Genomic DNA, 20,861 nt, shown 5'->3' with positions numbered 1-20,861 from the left:
TGGGGAGGGGGGATTTTTGGTTTGTTAATAAATCCATGTGATGTTGCTATATATTTAAAGATTTGATACTGTTTTATTATTTTATTAATTTAGAAAATTAAAATAAAAATGATTTAAATTAGAAACATTGTCAGATTAAGGTGAGGTAGGAAGTATTATATAATTTTGATATACTGTATATACTTGAATATAAATAGATCTAAATATAAACCGAGGTAACCCTGGTCCTCCTTAAAAGGGGGAAAAAGTTAACTCAAATATAAACTGAGGGTTTACATTCAAGTGCTCTGCCCTGCCAGACTCTATACCCATCCCCCCTCCCTTCCTCCCTCCTTGCTCTGCCAGACTGTGTACCCAGCCTCCCTTCCTCCCTCCCCTGCCAGGTTCAGCACCCTGTCTCCACTCCCTCCCTTTCTCCAGTCCTACTGTAAGCCCTGGTGGTCCAACAGTGAGCTGGGACAGGAGGGATGCCTCCTGCTTCAGCCAACTCTAAAACAATCCACATCCCTCCTGCCTTCTAGACTTCTAGAAAAGCCTACCTGGTGGTCCAGCTGTGAACCAGTGTAGGAGAACTTCCTACGCTCCTGCCCCGTGTGAGCCGCTATCTAAAATGACTGCTGCAAGTAATGCGGCAAACCTTGCGAGACCATGGGAGCTTGCGACAACTCATGGCAGCCACTTTAGATAGCAGCTTACTCAGGTCAGGGGTGTAGGAAGATTGTTCCTGCCCCAATTCACCACCGGACCATCAGGGTTTTCAAGGTAGGCATTCTAGAGGTCTGGGAGGTGGGATGTTTTAGAGTTGGCCGGGACAGGAGATGGAAGGGATCCCTCCTGTCCCAGCTCACCACTGAACCACCATGGCTTACGGCAGGCCTAGGGGAGGCCTGCAACAGGTCTAGGAGGGGGGCGGGCAGATGCCGACTCAAATATAAACCAAGACCCCAATTTTTGGGCCATTTTTTTGACCCAAAAATCTCAGTTTATGTTCAAGTATGTACAGTACATTTTTTTCAGAAGTGGGCATAACTGAGTAACTTTAGTGAGGTAATGTTCCTATATATGTGACCAGTTATAAAATATCAACCAGTTTAATGTTCCTGGCATGACATAATGGTTCATACTTTGCCGGTAAGCATACATAGAGATGGAGTTTTCATGTACATCCAGATGATGAAATATGTTAATTCACACCAGCTCTTGAACAGATGTGATTACACCTACTGTACATTACAGGCATGCTCTGTGCCTTATGCAATAGTTCCTAGATGTCTACTTTTCTTTATAAAATACTACCTAGGTAGAAAGAAGGGAGCAGGAAATTCTTTTAAATTATGTATTATGACACTTTGCATATATTTAAGTTTTGGTCTAGTAGTTTCCTTCTGTTCCTTTGCCTTATCAATACAATTGGACCCAACCTCTGGTGGGTTATGGTACCGTAAGCCTTAATTCAAAGCTATATGATTTGTTTCCCCTCCTATTTTTATATTCTCTCCTATGAGGTTGGATATAAGATTTTGATGCCTACAGGCAAGACCAGAGAGTAGATCTGTGAGAGTAGAAGATGGGGGGAGGGGTGATTTCAGAGATCTTAGGATTGAAGAACCAAAAGAATAGAGGGAGGCTTTAATGCTACAGTGGCTCTCCTTTAAAGCTGCACATGGCATTCAAATACATAAGCTCAAGTTCCTCCTTAGCTTAGATATTTGATATTTCTAAAATTTGGCACCCTAGTCAGATGCCTAGGTTGTCCGTGCTTAAATCCAGGCCTGATCTCCCAGCTACCCTAGTCCACTCATTGTAGTGACTGGTCCTTGGTCAAGAGCCACACCTCCTCTAGAACCTGGCATCATGAGAACCCTAAGAGTAGCCACTGGGTGTAGCTGTTGAGCAGTATTTTGAGATTCGCTCTTCACAGACTGTGATTGCTGCTGCCATAGCATACCCATCTCTTGCCAGCCCAGAAATCAAATCCAGGTCCTCTGCTGTGCAGTATATAACACCTGCCACTGGGCTAAGTTCACCTTTTAGTTTAAATTTTTGTTTTATTTTTTTAGCTGTGCTTAAAATATATAAAAGCTCTCCATGTGGTTATTTAATTGATTTTGAAAGAGAATGACACTTAAGTAGAAGGGCTGAGGTGCCATTTTGGTTTTCTGCTTTTAAATGAAATGTTGAAATTTTGTGTTGGATAAAGCAGAGGAAAGACTGATTGGAGTGCTTTTCTCTTTCTCTGCCTTGCTCTTCATTACAGATAACAGATGTCTCAAACTAAAAACGCCACAGAGAACAAATTCCAGTTGCTTGATTTTATCTGCTTAAATTACTTGTTAACAGTGCTTGAACTAAAATTAGTATGAATACAGATTGTATTTTTTTCCCCATTAAATATGAGACTTAGCAATGACATTGTTATCTGTAAAGGAGATGTTTGTATGTTTCACCAATGATCAGTCTTCCACCTGCGGGAGTCTTTTTAGGCACTAAACAGTTGATGGTCCATAACGCTGGCCATATTGGATACTGACAGATTTGTTTTGACCGTCTCTTCTGTGAACTGAAATGCTATTTTTAAACGTAAAAAAAAAAGTACAACAGAAATATTTTTGTCGAGCAAAATGCTTTCCCCTGCTTATGAATAATTTATGGTTTCTTTCTGTTTCAAATAAACTGTTCAGTGGTCTTTGAGGATGGTAAGCACTGTGTGCTAATCTGTGTTTTCATGTTAGCGTAAAAAAAACAACAACCCCAAAGCATGGAAACGTTTGCTTGAAATCTGTTTGTCTTTTCTTTTATTGCTTTTTGATGAACTGTGTGAATTTCAGTGCTCATGAAAGTGAAGGCCTGATAGCACTGGCCCCAAGTGAACTTGTTTGGGAGTAGGTGCTAGGTCAGCTTCATCAAACCCATGTGATCAGCTCATTGCTGAGCCAGGGCCCCAGTACTATCCTGGTACTGGGCCTTTCATGAGCAGACTGCCAGGTTTTGTGATGTCTGGTTTGCATTCGGAAGACATGAAGAATCAATGTGTTCATTTCATTTGTAACTAGCAAGCTTGCACCCAAGTTTTAGCTTGGAAAGTTTAATATACTAGATTGCTTTGATCAGTGCAACTACTACAAGGATTTTAAAAATAAATAGCTGTTTCCAGTTAATAAGAGATACTTCTAGTTTTCATTTTATTAACACAGTACAATATATCTAGATTTCCAATCCTGAGTAACTAAACACAAGTATCCCTCAGGGTATGGTGTTTATTTTCCAGCCTTATTATTTTTAATTAATTAATTAATTATGTGGTATGTTCCATTTTTCACCTATTTATATAGTTTGTCAGTTATATCTGTGAGGTAAAATAACTGGATAATGATCAGTTACCAAAGAGAATTCAGTTTAGAACTATACTTAGTGAATTGGTGGTCTCCATAAATTCTACTCACTTATTACCTGGATTATTGTGACATTATCCTTTCAATGGGGTCAACTTGGAAGACAAACACACTTGTATAGTTTTGGGATTCAGGGTTGTCCTGATTCTTTCACATACAGGGCTGCTGTAGTTGGCCTGCTTTGTAACTGTGTAATTCTTAAATGTCAATAGCTGAGAAAAATAGTAAGTTCTGTGGTGTTAACAACCAAAGAGAGACTGGAAATAGGAGAGCCACAGTTCTTGACATGACATTGGAGATCTATCCTAGCGACAACAAATTCAATATTTTTCAAAACTGAAAGAAGGTTGGGAAGATACCTTCTTACAGCCTCCTGTAAATTTCTACTCCTCTATACGGTCCTCCTTTTCCAACTTGGTCCCATTGAAAGAAGAAAGTTGCAGTAATACAGGTGACTATAGAGTAGGGTGGAGGAAGCCCCTGGTCATGGAATATAATGGGAATATAGCATAATAATAAACTTAAATTACTGTCTCGTACAAAGGAGGCCTGGAATGGTTGGGAAGGGGTAAGAACAGCCCAGGGAAGGAAGCAGAAAATGGGAAGAAAGGGAAAAGAGCTAAGGAAGAAAACAAAGGCAAAAGGTCAGTTCTTCCCAGCAGAGTGAAGATAAATGAGCATAAATCCATCAAAAAAGTCTGTAACAGATCAAAAGCAAAATCAAATTATATTCTAGAAAATTGGTTTTCTTGGCTCCTAAAAATGTTAAGCAGCATCTGTATTTTGTAAATATTCGAAACCCTGATTTAGGTTCCTCCTTGAATGTGTTATGCTTCGTGTTGCTTTAATAAGTCTACTGTTCGATGCACTGTGTGACTTAAATGAACAGCATTCTCATTTTCTTTTCATTTGTAATATTTATGGCATCATTCTTCATTATTTCTGTCTAGCAGGTTGCACCCATTACTGACCCAGCTAAGTTGTAACATTTGCATAAAATACTCAAGTATTTTGGCAGCAGCTTAGTTTTTGTGAGAACGCCCATGCCTTCCATGAGTGCTACGAACGCCCTCACCACTGGCATCTGCTTTGCTTTTCACATAGCAAGAGTCTGGCATAATGTTTGTTGATGTGAGATTGTGGAACACCTGTGATGGAGGAACATTCACTTTGTTCATGTCCCTTACTTGTAGGGTCCTGCTCTCGAAGATTTCAGCCACCTGCCACCAGAGCAAAGGAGAAAGAAATTGCAGCAGAGAATTGATGAGCTCAACAGAGAACTACAAAAGGAGATAGACCAAAAGTATTTTCTTGTTAATTGCTTTCAATGTTCTAAAATACGTACTTGTTTTTTCCTTCATGTTAGCTTCCCCTCATCCTCTCTCTGTTCTGGCCTTGTGAAAAATATTTTCTTTGCCCTTCTATGTCATATTACATAGTTTAGGAAACTTTGAAATCCAAAATACAGTTTAACTATGAATGTAGATGCCTGTATTTATTTTATATAAAGAATATTACCATAACTGGGTATATCTGTGCAAATGGAGTTAAGTGTGAGCACTTAATTCTAGCCATAGAGCTGATGTTAAGGTTCAGAGATATGCATACAGCTTTTAATATTCTATAAGATAAAAACATGCAAATCCCACCTATATGATACCCAGATTCTGCCTATATGTATGTCACCCTGTAAAATATCTATTATGTAAGATATGTGCATATTTACAGATTAACACTCAAATTGAATTTTGGCATGCACACATGTTCCATTAGTCGAAACATTTGCATGCAGAGTCTGCATATAAATATTAGCACCTATTAACAGACCCTTATGGATCTTTATATACAAGCATATAACCAGCTGATAAAAATTCCCTCTGTCAAGCTTATGCAAAACAGATCATTTTTTCTATAAATAAGATTGGAGATCATTATGGCTTTTTAAAACAAAATATTTATCAAATTTTACATTTCAGAATCAAACAAAAAATACTTGTATAGAACATAAGAATTGCCATTCTGGGACAGACTGAAGGTCCATGAAGCCCAGTATCCTCTTTCCAACAGTGGTCAACCCAGGTCCCAAGTACCTAGCTAGATCCCAAGTAGTAAGACAGATTTTATGCTGCTTATCCTAGGAATAAGCAATAGATTACCCCAAGCCATCTCAAAAATGGCCTATGGACTTCTCTTTTAGGAAATTATCCAAATCCTTTTCAAACCCTGCTAAGCTAACTTATTTCACCATATTCTCCAGCAACGAATTTCAGAGTTTAATAACAGGTTGTTTGAAGTTTCAAGTTTTATTAGTGCTTGATAAATCGCTTATTGAATATCTAAGCGTTGTACAATTCAAGTAAAATAGAAATACAAATACACTGACTTTAAATAAAAAACATACTGGGTTAACATACATGAACCGTGAGGGTTAAGGGGGAAGGTTACAATATATTTGTAGAAGAAAATATACATTAAAGGGAAAAATAACTCAAGGGAGAAGAAAAAAAAAAAAAAAAGTTGTGGAGTGTAAAGCCTAGGGTCAAAAAAATTATAAGTCTGGGAGTCATATATTAAAAGCATCCTTGAAAAAATAAGTTTTTAAAGCTCTTTTAAAAGAAATGAGGTCCTTTATGTCTCTAATGTACTGGGGCATAGAGTTCCATAAGGTAGGGGCAATAATTGAAAACATGTCTTGTCTTCTAGTTCCAATTATTTTTAAAGATGGAACTGTTAATAGATTGTTTGAAGCTGATCGGAGGGTCCGTGAAACGTTGTATGGAATGAGCATTCTAGTAATGAACTGGGGTTCATTATAGATCATAGATTTAAAAACTAGTAGTAATATTTTGAACGAAATTCGATGTGCAATAGGAAACCAATGGGAGTCTCAGCAGAGGGGTGACATGGTCAAATTTTTTTGCATTGTAAATTAGTTTGATTGCAGTATTTTGGATGATTTGAAGCCTCCTTTTTTCTTTTTGCGGTATATTAAAAAAAAGGGAATTGCAGTAATCGATTTTGGAAATAATCAACGAGTGAATCAATATGTTGATAGACTTAGGTTTAAGGAACTTGGATATAGAACGTATCATACGTAATTTATAGAAACATGATTTAACTGTATTCTCTATGTTTTCGTGAAATGAAAGCTTGTTGTCCACAATGATACTTAAAATTTTTAACGAAGAAACGGAATCTAAGGGAATGTTGTCTAGGACAAAGGCAGTGTCCAATGAAATGTCCTTTTTCCAAGGGAATAGCATAGATTTTGTTTTTTTGATATTTAAGGCTAATTTGTTGGTGTTCAACCATTTTTTTTATTGAGTCTAATTTCTTGTTGATTATCAGTATTTCGTCTGGGTTTCCTGGATCAATGGGGTGCAATAGTTGGATGTCATCGGCGTAAGCGAAAGCAGTAAAACCGATAGATTGGCAGATGTTTAAAAATGGGGACAAAAAAATATTGAAGAGAAGAGGTGAAAGAATGGAGCCTTGTGTAATTTCATATGAGGATGAGAAGGGTTTAGAATGTTCATTGTTGAAATAGACTGTTGAGGAGCAATTAGAGAGAAAAGATTCGAACCATTTCAGAACTTCGTCACTGATGCCAATTGATTCAAGATGTTCTAATAAAAGAACATGGTCGATAGTGTCAAAAGCCGCTGACAAATCAAGTGAAAATAGAACAACTGATTTATGATGGTCTAAAAAATAATGGATGTTGTTAATCATTCCAATCAGTGATAGTTCAGTATTGTGAAATTTCCGGAAACCAGTTTGGTTCGGATGAAGAACGTTCAAAGCCTCTGTAAAGTCAGAGAGTTGGTTAAAGACCAGTCTTTCGGTGATTTTAGCGAGAAAAGGAATATTAGCTATGGGTCAGTAATTGGAAATTTCTTCTGGACTGATTTTATGGTCTTTTACTGTGGTGTGATGGTTGTTGTTTTCCAAGAGAGTGGGACGTAAGCAGTGGTTAAGTTTTTATGAACAGAGAATGAATAAATGGACCCAAACAGGAGAAAAATTTCTTCAGATAGATTGGTGGAATAATCTCAGATCTAACTCCTCTAGGATTGGTATTTTGAATAGAGAGATGGATATCTTTTATAGTGGGTATATTGAATTTCCTGCATTTGGAAGTTGGAATAGATTTCGCTGTGTAATCATTTTCGATGCTGCTGTTTGGATTCAGTAGATAGTTGTTGCAAATGATTCTTATTTTTGAACAGAAATAATTGGCGAGATCTTGGGAAGATGGGCTGCATTTTTGTTTAGTATGATCTCTATGAACTAGAGGTGTGATGGATTTTAGAATGGAATATAGAATTGACGGATTTTTTGCTATTGAGATTTTTTTTCGTAATAATTAGATTTAGCTTGATTTATTTTTGTTTTATAAAAAGCTGCTTGTTCCTTGTAGTTTTGAAAATTGTGAAGTGATTTATTATGTCTTCATTTTCTTTCTAAGGATCTAAGTTTGTTTTACATCTGCTACTTAGTAGCTTCATCGCATGTCCCCTAGACCTAGTATTTTTGGAAAGAGTGAATAAGCGATTCACATCTACCCTTTCCACTCCACTCAGTATTTTATAGACATGATTAAGATATCAAAAGACATATAAAGAACTAAACAGTATAGATTCTACTATAAACAAGAAATATCGCTGAAGTCCACAAGATATGGGAAAAAAGAAGAAATAAAATTTATAACTGACACATGCAGTTGCAAATATCATTTCTGGAACACTGCCAACAGGAGGAGCTACTTGACAACCCCTATACATTTCACCGCCAGGAAAGCAGAGGTGGGATGGATCAAAGTAAACATATTTAACAGACATATCTAGTGACACATATCTGGTAATAGTGCAACAGTAGCCAACAATTTTGCTGCTATCGCAACTTCTGTATCTCTAGTGGGCTGCTCTCTGACCTATCTGCAAATCCAGTTCTCTGTGAATAATCATCCATGGGACCGACAACTGGAGTCTGAGGCTGCTGAGAGGCTCTAGCAGTGGTCTTTATGGACCCTTCAGCATATTCAAGAATAGGAACTGCAGGCAATGTGGAGGCCACAAACTGCACGTCGAATATGTGCGGCCCTCTTGGACACCCCATTACAACTTCTTAAGGGTTTACAAATAGCAAATCAGTAACACAACATACATCACTTGATATTCTTACTATTATATCTTAATACAAATATTTAACCCTCACCCCACCCATCAAACCCATTCACAATTTCTAAACTGAACAATAAAATATAATACCCTCCCCCTCCCTATACTAACTGGTGTATACTTCAAAAGAAAAATGGCGTTAATCATTACAAAAGGATGTTAATGGCTCCCAAATGTTAATAAAGTTCTTATAATTTCCATGTTGAATAGCTAATGATCTTTCCATTCTGTACATGTGACATAATGAATTTCACCAAAAATTAAAGTTTATTTAATTCTCAAAAGTCATATATAGTAAACGTTTCTCGGACCGATGATTAAATAGATGTACAAGTTTGATGACAGTTTTTGTCTCCTGATTCCATACTTGCATATGAAGGTCCATAAGGGTGCACCTTATACGGTATATTCAGCACGTAAGAGTTAAATTACTTTTTGGGGTTCAAAGTTTGTTAAATACGTCTTGTTATGTGCCATTCTAAAAGTGCAGGTATGAGTGTTAGCAAGAGCTATTCCTCTGTGTCAGTGGTATTTATCCAAGAGAGGCCTCTTCTCTCCCATATATAAAAAAAAAAATGCAAATATATCTTTTCTTTAGCCTATGTGAACTCTTCCAATTGTGCTCACTAAGCTGTCTGGTTTTCCCAGCTCTAGGGTTACTATATTTGGAGCCTCACAAACCCAGATGCATGGCCCTGCCTTGTTCTGCCCCAGCCCCGCCCCCTCAAAGCCGCATCTTCTTCCCCAACAAGCTCCGGCCGCGTCTGGAGGGCCACGAATATGCACAGAGGTGTGTGACATCATCCGCGCATGCTCAAAGGACCTCCAGATGCGGCCAGAGCTTGTCGTGGCTTTCCAAAACCTGGCTAAACTGCCGAGTTTTGGAAAGTCGGTCTGGGAGCCCGGATAGTCCTCTAAAAAGAGGTCATGTCTGGGTTTTCCCGAATGTCTGGTAACCCTACCCAAGTCCAGCTTTTCTGTTCGCTAATGGCTATTGGAGCCATATTATCCTTTATTAGAGCTCTTTTTATTTCATCTTATTTTTGTTTGTTTTGCTTTTATAATTCCCCACACACACACACACAACTTTTATCATGGATAATGCAAGGCCTACAACGTGCATAGCCATTTTCACTGGTGGGTGCACACAGCAGGCTGGGCCCCTCTAGCTTGGCCTCATGTTTTGGGGTTTGTTTTTTTAAGGTTTTACTGCAGCATACTCACAGTCTCAGAAGTGTGACATGTTAGTCCATTTATGGCGCACTGGTTAAAGCTACAGCCTCAGCAACCTGGGATTGTGGGTTCAAACCAATGCTGCTCCTTGTGACTCTGGGCAAGTCACTTAATCCCCCCCCCCATTGCCCCAGGTACATTAGATAGATTGTGAGCCCACCGGGACAGACAGGGAAAAATGCTTGAGTACCTCCATAAACTCATGTAAACCGTTCTGAGCTCTCCTGGGAGAATGGTATAGAAAATTGAATAAATAAAATAAAAAAAAAATAAAAGTAATTAGATAGAATCAAAAACAAGAATTATAGGTAATACCATTTCATTTTTTACTAGCTGTGGGAACTAAAAACCCCTTCCTCATGTAGCAATAAGTATTCAAAACTTTTTGTTTTTGTTTAATGTATCTTTAAATGTAGAATGCCACTTGTCTGTTTTTTGTGTACAGTTCTCTTGAATGTTGAGAGAGATGAAAGCGGCACAACTTAAAAATGTGTGTTGTGGAGTAATTGCTCTGGATATGCTGTGCATTGCTAATGTTCCTTGTATCCGATTGTTTGTTAAATGCCCTGAAATCAATACAATTGTGTGAGTGTGATGCTTTCTTTTTTCTAGCTCTAAATGTTTACAAATGTATCTTTATTGCAGAGACGCACTGAATAAAATGAAAGATGTGTATGAAAAAAATCCACAGATGGGAGATCCAGGCAGTTTGCAGCCCAAGTTAGCTGAGACTATGGGCAATATTGATCGCCTCCGAATGGAAATTCACAAGAACGAGGTTAAGAGATAGCAGATTATTCTCTCTCTAATTTTCCTATTCTTGCATTGTAGCTTGTGCTGTTTTAAAATTGCAGGTGTCTGATAAACCTTTCCTTGGAACCCAGACAGAATATTGCTTATAAAAATGATTTATAATCCACCTATTAACTAGGCGAGGAATAGAGTAACACACATAGTTTAAAAAAAAACATAAAACAGGTCCAGCCCAAGGACTGTTCCTTGTGGCACATCATATCACTCTCTTTGGTGTGAATTCCATTTATAGCTCATTTTTGTCACCTCCCATTGAACCAGTTTCTAACCCTGTCAGTCACTTCAGGTCTCATAGTCAGGGTGCTCTGTTTACTTATAAGGTACCTATATAGAACTGTGTTGGATGCCTTGCTTTAATCCAAGTACATTACATCTTGCCTCTCCCCTGATCTAACTCTGGTTGTCTATTCAAATTGATCACGTTCATCTGATAAGATCTTCCTATGATGCTGCAGAGGATCCAAGGCACCCCGGGGCATCTCTGGCTGCAAAAAGATTACAGACTTGGGGCTGAGGTCTGTAGCCCATAGGCACATGTCTCACATGATTCCTGTGTGACGAATCTGCATTAGTAGTTCTCAGAGCTAGTATCTTTGGGAACAATCTCCCCCAGGTTCATCCACAGTGGGCTTGAGAGGCTCACCCCAGTTTATGTCCGCAGTGGGCTTGAGCATAGACTGAGCAGTTCCCATGGTGGTTTTATCAGGATTGGGGCCAACTGCGTTCTTCCCCCCTCAACGTCGCGTGGCTCCGGCGGGTGTCTGAGGGTCCAGTTCCATGTCGGGGACTAGACAGTAGTCCGAAGAAACGAGCCATCTGTAAGACTCCAGGCTTGTCTGCGGCAGAAATCTCTCCCCTCTGAACAGCATGGCACAGTGAGTAAAGGTATTTCAGCCAATGGGGAAAATCAGGGTAGGGGGGTAGGGAGGGTGTCCTTAAAAGGCATTTTTTAAAGTTTCTGATGTTAGGGACCAAATCCCCCCACCTTCCAAAACCCCATCTCTACATTTTTTTTTTTTTAGTTTCTATTTTTTCTCCATTTTAGGCACCAGAATCGCTATTGCGGTGGCCATCTTGGATTTCCCAATTTTGTTTAAAAGCCTCCATCTGCCTCGACACACCTTGTTTTTGACAGAAACCAGTATAGATAGACTTCATGCTAGATTTGTGCTAGATGTCTATTTGAAGGGAGTCATTGTTCAATGTGTTGTGTGGCGTGTGAAAGGGGGCAGGAGCTTTGGACTTCACCTCCCCTTATGCTTCTGGTGGCTTAGGTGCTCAGATGGAGTGTTTTCTGGGTCAGAAATTCCAACATGGGCCGGAGAAGGCAGAGTTGGTGTCCCCGACAAAGCACAGCTGCGTGCTGGTGGACAAACATTAGAAGCCAGTGTGGGAGACCCTGCCAGGACCCTTTGGGCAACCTGGGCAGTGGTTCACTTCCAAATTCATACACATGATGTATAAAGCCTTTTTAAGTTTTAAAAGGTGATCTAACACTGCAGAGACCCTGGCAGAGGTAGTGCCAAGGTTTTCAGAAAAAAGCACAGGGTCCACCCCCAAGAGCCATGCACATGTCACGGGGACCCATGCTCTGGTGGACTCAGAGAATGAAGGTTCATGGTCCATGCCTTTAATTTCTCATTCAGCATCCTGTCACACCCCCGATACTGGGCTCTGGGATGGCTACCGAGCGGTGTGCAAAAATACAAATTCTGGCGTGCCTTCAAAGGTTGGAAGTCCTGGTCACATTAAAATAGGGAGAAAATAAAGGTCAGAACAGCACAGTTCTCCCAAAACAAGAAGGCTTTAATTAACAATAAAGCTTTGCTCAGCAATGTATTTAATGTCCAAAAATGCAAAACCAAAAATTAAGAACAAACGCAAACAGTACCTTCGTCTTGACTATTAAGTCAGCGCAAGACTGGTAACACCCTTTCTTCCGGGTAAGTATAAATGGTTCTTCACCAGTTCCTTCAAAGTAACCCAGGAAAACAGAGATTGGTGAGTTTGCACAGTTTCACAAAAGTCATTTATAAAAGTCACTTGGTCCTGCTAAAGCACACCGTGTGGGCCTTATTTGAATCAGGCTTCCCCTTCCAATTGGCAAGCCGGCAGGGGATGGGAGTTTTCTGAATCCATAAACAAAATTGCCACAATTGGCCCCACAATCCCAACCCTGAGGATCTTCGGTGGATTCGCCCCACAAACCCTCACTGTAACACTCAATGGCTGAATTCTCCACACCAGTGAAGAGAAGGAAAAACTGTCCAAAAAAAAACCCCTTTAAACAGGGCAAAATCTCCCTGTAGTGAGTCTTGAAATTCCAACTCAGCCAGCATTAGTCTCTGCATTCATCAACTCAAAATAATTCAACATAAAAAGAAGACTTAACTTTCTGCCATGAAAACTTCCTCAGGTTTAAAGGAAATGCCCATAGCTTCACTTGGCTGTGGGCAGTCTGGCTGGTCCACCAAAGAGGAATCTTCTAAATCTTTCATCTCAATTTCATTCACCTGCTTGGGCTCTGGAGCACCTGACCATGTGTCTCCTTCCTCAGCTGGCTCAGGACTGACTCTCCTAGGTCTGCCTTGCTGCATTTGCCTTGCTCTGAGCAAGCCACGCCCTAACCTGAGTGGGGGGGATGGGTAAGCTTTTGCTTCTGCTGAGCTTTCTCCTGCTCTTCAATTAACTTCAGCAGGTGAGTGCTTAAAGGGCTAAGAGACTGTTTCCTGAGTTGTGCCTTACTGGGAGCTACTTTAGGTTCAATAAAGTTATTGTTCTCCAACTGTTCCCACTCCTCCTAGGGCTCCTGCTCTTGGGACCTCTCTTTAGAAACAGAGCCTGGCTGCATCCTAGTGGAAGAGCTACTACATTGATCAGCCCTGTTCAGCAGCGTTAGGGTTAAGTTTCTCTGTCTTTTATCTGGAACAAGGTCAGCAGCAGTGCTGGGCCTGTGACAATCCTCAACTCTTGGAGATTCAGCATCCCAGGGGATGGAGGTGGGGGGCTGACAAAGATCATATGGTAGCCCTGGAATCTTGGAGATTACCTGAGGATGCAAAGGTTAATCAAACTCTCTGGCCTACAAGGAATGCTGCTGCATATTTCCCAGTGGACAGTTCTGACGATGGATGCCAGTTTATTTGGCTGGGAAGCTCATTGCGAGAGACATCCACTATAAGGGCAGTGGTCCCCATCTCAGAGGAAGTGGTCAATCAACCGCTTGGAGCTGAGAGTGATACGGTTAGCTGTGTGAGCCATGGGCAGCACCCTGGAAGGAAAAGCAGTCCAAGTCTTCTCAGACAACGCGACCACAGTAGCCTATGTAAACAGGAAGAAGGAGTACACCGTTGAGTTTGGAAACTTGCCTTATCTTTTGATGGGCAGAAGCCCATCTCTTGGTCATCTCTGTGGCTCGGTGGAGAATATGCAGGTGGACTTCCTATTCAACTATATTAACTGTTTTCTTCTTTTTGCATCTTTGTTGTCCTATTTCCCCAGCTTCTCTTAACTTTTTTCAGAATCTCTTGTAGTTTGTGTGTGTTCAAACCTTTTCTTTCCTTAAAGTTATTGCTGCTCTGCTTCTCCTGGATTTTAAGGAAAGGAATTAGGACTTGTATACCGCCTTTTTGTAGTTATACAACCATACTCAAAGCGGTTTACATACAAATACTTTAACTATTTTTTTCTGTCTGTCCTGGTGGACTCACAATTTATCTAATGTACCTGGGGCAGTGGAGGATTAAGTGACTTGCCCAGAATCACAGGGCGCTGGGTTTGAACCCACAACCTCAGGGTGCTGAGCAGGGCTGTGAAATCAGTAGATAAATCCTTTGATTCCGACTCGTCTCCTCAGTTTCTAGAATCCACGACTCCAACTCCAGGTACCCAAAATTGTCTCCGACTCCACAGCTCTGGCTGTGAAGTCGGTAGATAAATTCTTCGACTCCCACTCCTCAGTTTCTGGTACCCACGAATCCGATTCCAGGTACCCAAAATTGTCTCCAACTCCACAGCCCTGGTGCTGAGGCTGTAGCTCTAACCACTGCATCACACTCTCCTCCATACCCTCCAATTAATGATTCAATGAAGTTTTCAATCTTCTCATCACTGTTTTCACTTAGATAGGATAGAAATGCTAAATTTTTGTGAAAATGTATGACTTTCACATAGTCAAAAAGTAGGTGGCTTCTATTAGGCCTCAGTATTCAGTGAAATTCCATGTTTGTATTGTTGATTTAAGCAATCAAGACTGCAGAATCTCTGTAAGTTTGAATACTTGTATTCATTAATATGATATGTGATGTCTTATAAAGATACAGTGCTGTTTAGGAAATTAAGCAAGTTTCTCTGAGGGTTTCTAGTTTAACCTTGCGCACTTGATGCTCTGTGGACTTAAAATTCCAAATGCATTTTGGTTTTCTTTCACACAGGCCTGGCTGTCTGAAGTGGAAGGTAAAGGAAGTGTAAGAGGAGAAAGAAGGCACAGCTCTGAAGTAAACCATCTTGTAGCACAAGGAAGAGAAAGGTCATTACTTTAATAACTTGATTGGAATTTGTTGCACAGCCGTTACTTCTTCAGTATTTGACAGTCTTGTCTTCTAAACCTGAAAATCTAGATTCCTGATCACTTAATTTTATATTTAAATCCAGAAAGTGCAAAATCCTTTGCACATAAAGGTTTGAGCCAGTCCAGTACAGATTAAACCTGATAGGTGCCATCTCCAAGCTAAATCTATTTTGAATTTCTTTTTCTAAACTAGAATTGTGGGAAGATTAAAATATTTAAAATTCAAATTTAAATATTAAAATATTAAATATTAAAATTTAAAATTTAAAATTTTAATGACCAAATAATATCACAGTAGAAGAACTTTTTCAGTAGAAGAATTCTATTTTTCAGAAGTTAGGGGTGGGTCATTAGAGTGGGCAGACTTGATGGGCCGTGGCCCTTTTCTGCCGTCATTTTCTATGTTTCTATATAGATAAATATATTTCATTGCATATAAAAATATACTGAAAACATGAGGGTTTTTTGTATGGGACTAACAGCTAAAATGATGAACTTTGCATAGAAAGCATAAGGTTTAGCTTCGAATGAAGCTGTGTTTCTGATGGTCCTTAGCCACCACGAACAAAATGGTAACCTAAATAGACTGCAGCAATATGAATATAAGAATAGCCTTACTGGGTCAGACCAATGATCCATCAAGCCCAGTAGCCTGTTATCCAGGTCCCCAGTACCTGGCCAAAACCAGGATCGGTAGCAACATTCCATGCTACCAATCTAAGGCAAACAGTGGCTTCTCCCATGTCTTTCTCAATAACAGACTACGGACTTTTCCTCCAGAAACTTGTCCAAACCTTTCTTAAAACCAGCTACGCTATCCACTCTTACCAAATCCTCTGGCAATGCGTTCCAAAGCCTAACTATTCTTTGAGTGAAAAAAAAATTTCCTCCTATTGGTTTTAAAAGTATTTCCCTGTAACATCGAGTGTCCCCTAGTCTTTGTATTTTTTGACGGAGTGAAAAATCAATCCACTTGTGCCCATTCTACTCCACTCCACTCATGGCAGCCAATCAGCTAGCAACTCTCCATGGGCAGGAGCGACCTTTCTTCACTCCTGCCCATGCAGGGCCACTAGCTGACTGCCACGAGTTCTCATTCCTGCCACGGTTCACTGCTGGACCACCAGGAATTCTAAAGGTTTGTGGGAGAGACTGGAGGGAGGTAATAATTCTTAGCATCGGCTGGGACAGGGGCAGGAGGGATCCCTGCTGTCCCGGTCCACCACTGGACCACCAAGGGTTCAAAAGGTACCCCGAGGAGGGGGAGGGAGGTAAAAGTTAGTAGAGTCAGCCGGGATAGGAGATGGAAGGGATCCCTCCTGTCCCGGCCCACTGATGAACCACCAGGTCTCATGGCAGGCTTGGCAGAGACCTGCAACAGGTTAGGGGGGGGGGTCAACGCTGACCTGAATATAAACTGAGACCCCAATTTTTAGTCCATTTTTTTTGGCCCCAAAATCTCGGTTTATCTTCGAGTATATATGGTACTTTTGTTTACTTTCTTAACAAAAAAGTTTATTTCCCCCTGAAAAAGCTTCTTTCAGTTTTGCTTACTGCTTTTCTACTTCCCCAAGCTGTTCCCATCCAGCTAGTAACGCCTTTATGTATTCCCCCATCTTGACAAAATTAGTTTAATTAAAGTCTAAAACTTTCAAATTTAAATAAACCCTCTCAACACTTGTCTTAATTTTGAGCCACACTGTCCGGCTAGAAATATTTTCTCCGGTTTTGTTTTAAATCTACTACTTAGCTTCATTGCATGTCCCCTAGTGCTGGTATTTTTTGGAGAGTGAACAAGCGATTCACATTTACCATTTCCACTTCACTTATTATTTTATAGACCTCTATCATATCACCCGAGCCGTCTCTTCTCCAAGCTGAAGAGCCCTAGCAGCTTTAGCCTTTCCTCATAGGGAAGTCATCCCATCCCTTTTATCATTTTTGTCATCCTTCTCTGTACCTTTCTAATTCCACTATATCTTTTTTGAGATACAGAGAGCAGAACTGCACACAGTATTCAAGATGCGGCCGTATCATAAAGCACTACAAGGGCATTATAACATTTTCATCTTTGTTTTCCATTCCTTTCCTGATAATTCCTAACATTCTACTTGCTTTCTTAGCTGCCACTGCACATTGAGCTGAGGGTTTCAACGTATCCTCAACAATGACACCTACATCCTTTTCCTCGGCAGTGACTCCTAACACAGAACCCAGCGTCACATAGCTACAGGCTCCAGACAACTTACGACAGGGGTACCCACACTTTTTGGGCTTGCGAGCTACTTTTAAAATGACCAAGTCAAAATGATCTACCAACAATAAAATTTTAAAAAACACAACGCACACTGTACGCATAGAATTATTAATTATCATTCCTATTCCGGGGTTTTTTCAAAGAGGTCAAAGCAGATGACTCTATGCACTGTCACGTCAGTAACAACCATACAAAAATAGACAAATACCCACCCCCTCCCTTTTTACTAAATCATGATAGCAGTTTTTAGCGCAGGGAGCTGCGCTGAATGCCCAGCGCTGCTCTCGACGCTCATAGGCTCCCTCCGCTAAAAACCTCTATTGCGGTTTAGTAAAAGGGGACCATATTGTAAAATATAGAGAGCAGATATAAATTCAGACACATTTTGATCACTAAATTTAAAATAAAATAATTTTTCCTTCCTTGTCTGGTGATTTCATGAGTCTCTGGTTGCATTTTCTTCTTCTGACTGTGCATCCAATCTTTCTTCCCTTCTTTTAGCCTGTATGCTTCCTCTCCTCCTGACCTTATTCCCCCCCCCCCCAACGTTTTCTTCTTCTCTCCCTGCCCTCTCTTTCTTTCTCTCTTCATGCCCCCTTTCTTTTTTTCTGTTTCTCTTCTTTCCTTCTGTCTCCCTGCTTGCCCTCTTTCTCCCTCCCTGCCCTCCCCCAAGCCACTGCCGCTGCCATCGAATAACAGGCTCCCAAAGCCACCCGCCGCTGGCCAAGCTCTCCTTGCTTCGGGCCCACCAGCATTCCTCTCCCCGACGTCAATTCTGCCGTCGGAGAGGAAGTTCCGCTGGCCAGAACTTCCACTCCGATGGCAGAATTGATGTCGGGGAGAGGAAGGCTGATCGACCCAAGATCGACCTATTGGGAGAAATGCTGCTGGGTCCTGCCTTTGAGGAAACAGAAAGTAGGCAGGACCTGGCAGCAAGAAGAGCAAATCGCAAGCTTCACTGACCTGTCTCCTGCTTTAGCCTGCGAATGGGGCTCTAACATGTGCATGCCGGCTTCCCTTCTCTCCCCCCCCGGACATAACTTCCAGTTTCAGAGGGAAGAGAAGGAAAGCCGGTACAAGCACACGTTAGCCCCCGGAGCATAAATTCTCCAACCCGGGTTTTTTTTTTTTTAAATGTTGAGCTGGATGCAGCAGCAGAATTCAAGAGCAGGCCAGTCAGGAGGGGGGAAAAGAGAAGGGAAGAAGGGAACCCGCTCTGCGATCAACTGGGGTCGCTTGAGCGAGCGACCTTTCGATCGCGATCGACGTGTTGGGCACCCCTGACTTACGACATTAAAAAAATCAATAAAACCCCAGCACTTTACAGGAAAGTCTTTCTGAATTACCACGTTCAGTAAAGAGTCCCTAGCCCAGGAGTGTCAGAATCCTTTGTGCTTTTTTGTGCTCAGACTACTTATAAATCTGTTTATTAAAAGCAGTATGAATTCAGGGGTCTTGGCATTATTAGTTATTTTTTTGTGCAGAATTTAAATTTGTACTTGTAGTCAATAAAAGCCTACTTTTTCGAGGTTGCTTTTAACACCTAAACCACTCGCTTTTAAAAGACCATACCTGAAGTCCTGTTTGTCTGTTTGATTAGATTATAAGCTCTACTAAGCAGGAACTGTCTCTTGAATGTTTTAATATGTACAGTGCAATGTATGTCTAGCAGTGCTAAAGAAATAAGTAGTAGTAGTCGCCAAGGAGATTAGTGGCAAAAGATGCTTGCAGAAAGTAATAGATTTGCGATCTTTAAGAATCTGTTTTTCAATATTTGAGGCTTGAGATGCTCTGCATAGTTTTTTTGAATCGGAAGGACACACTCATGCTGGAGGTTTCAGAAATGACTATTACTAGTTGAAAGGTGTTCACGTGTTCTTATTTCTTGCCTCTGTTTGTTGTATTGTAGCCCTGAGGGAAGTTACACAGAAGATGCTAATCAAGAAGGCCGAGGCCAGCCGCAGCCACATGGCCACCATGAGTTTGATGATGACTTTGAAGATGACGATCCACTACCGGCCATTGGACACTGCAAAGCCATCTATCCATTTGATGGTATAATTAAATTCAATTTGCCATAATAAATCTGTGTGTTGAAGGCCTTAGGGAATTGGTTGTATCTCAGAAAATGTTTGAATCGTATAATTTCAAACACTGGGATTGGTTTCTTAGGATTTTGGTAATTGGGCAGTTTACTAACCCTGTAAACCGTGCCGAGCTTTACGCTTGTGGAGATGGCGCGGTATACAAACCTAAGGTTTAGTTTAGTTTACTAACAAAATAAGGAGGCTATTTTAGAAGCATCTCCACTAGAAAATAGTGGCATTTACATATGTAGATTACATACATATGAAAATGATGATGTCAGCTGCTATTTTACACACACAGATCTGTTCTTCACCATGCAGAATTTTCAAGGGGACGTGGTGGGTGTGGCTTGATTACACCAAAAATCTTCCAGCTTACAGTGAAAGTAAATGTAGAGTATATAAGGAAAAAATGTCCCTATTGGATTTTGCACTAGCTTTGAAAGGCGCACACAGCTAGGGCTATGTATGTGGTATTAAACAATGATTTCCTTCAATCCCCCATTATTTATGTCTGCCTCCAAATGAAAAGAAGATTTGTGGTCTCGCTACTTAATTGGCATCACATATGCATGGACTAGCTATACATGGAAGCATTGCTGCTTATATGTGGAAGATGAAAATCACTACTGAGTTTGTGCTGCTCATTTTTTCCACATGTATGTTTGTAAAATGTCTGCTCATGCTGTGCATGCAGGCAAATACACATGCATTCTGCATATTCTTTTAAAAAAAGCTGTGTTCTGCAGAGTCTTTTAAAATAATGGAAGATGCGCAAAAGCAGACCTTAATGAGAAATTGTCCCAGGTATAAAACTGTTGCCCAAAACGGCCATGTTTTGCCTGTTGGCTGCACCAGAGGCAATAAATACTACAATAAATACCAAAACATATTGTGTTAATATGCAAATTAAAACATAAATACACAATAAAATAACGTTCATAAATTAATGTAATACAAGCAGTTCAAATCATAAATAGAACTAAAACATATATAGCGACACTTCCAGCATACAAAACATAAAAACAGCTCTGAAAGATCAAAACTCCATGTGATAAACAAAAATATATCGCCCCTGAAGGGAGATGGCATACCAGTTGGTGATCAATTCTAGCTTCTACCAAAACTGATCAGAACTTGTTAAAAAAAAAAAAATAAGCCACATGAGTGAGATGGAACAGCTAAATAGGGAACAAGTATTTACCCTTTTGAATAGCACAAGAACTGGGGACGCTTCAGGAAACTAATTATTAGCAGATTTAAAATAAATTGGCGAGAGCATTTTATTTTATTTTTTTCATTCAACAAATTACCAAGTTGTGGGATTTG

The 20,861-nt window shown here is 40.3% G+C and overlaps 1 protein-coding gene across 1 annotated transcript in view; it reads left to right on the top strand.

The window, feature by feature from the left end:
* FNBP1L (formin binding protein 1 like) overlaps positions 1 to 20,861 on the top strand; it is a 46,749-nt gene that overhangs the window by 13,448 nt on the left and 12,440 nt on the right. Inside the window, exons 3-6 of the mRNA XM_033916263.1 lie at positions 4,586 to 4,695; positions 10,451 to 10,583; positions 15,052 to 15,146; positions 19,355 to 19,500. Of these exons, the coding sequence (XP_033772154.1) occupies positions 4,586 to 4,695; positions 10,451 to 10,583; positions 15,052 to 15,146; positions 19,355 to 19,500 (484 nt within the window). The remainder of the gene's footprint in view (positions 1 to 4,585; positions 4,696 to 10,450; positions 10,584 to 15,051; positions 15,147 to 19,354; positions 19,501 to 20,861) is intronic.

Source organism: Geotrypetes seraphini, chromosome 12 (genome assembly GCF_902459505.1).
Source record: "Geotrypetes seraphini chromosome 12, aGeoSer1.1, whole genome shotgun sequence".
Classification (NCBI taxonomy): Eukaryota; Metazoa; Chordata; class Amphibia; order Gymnophiona; family Dermophiidae; genus Geotrypetes; species Geotrypetes seraphini.
This window is presented reverse-complemented; position numbering and strand designations above follow the sequence as displayed.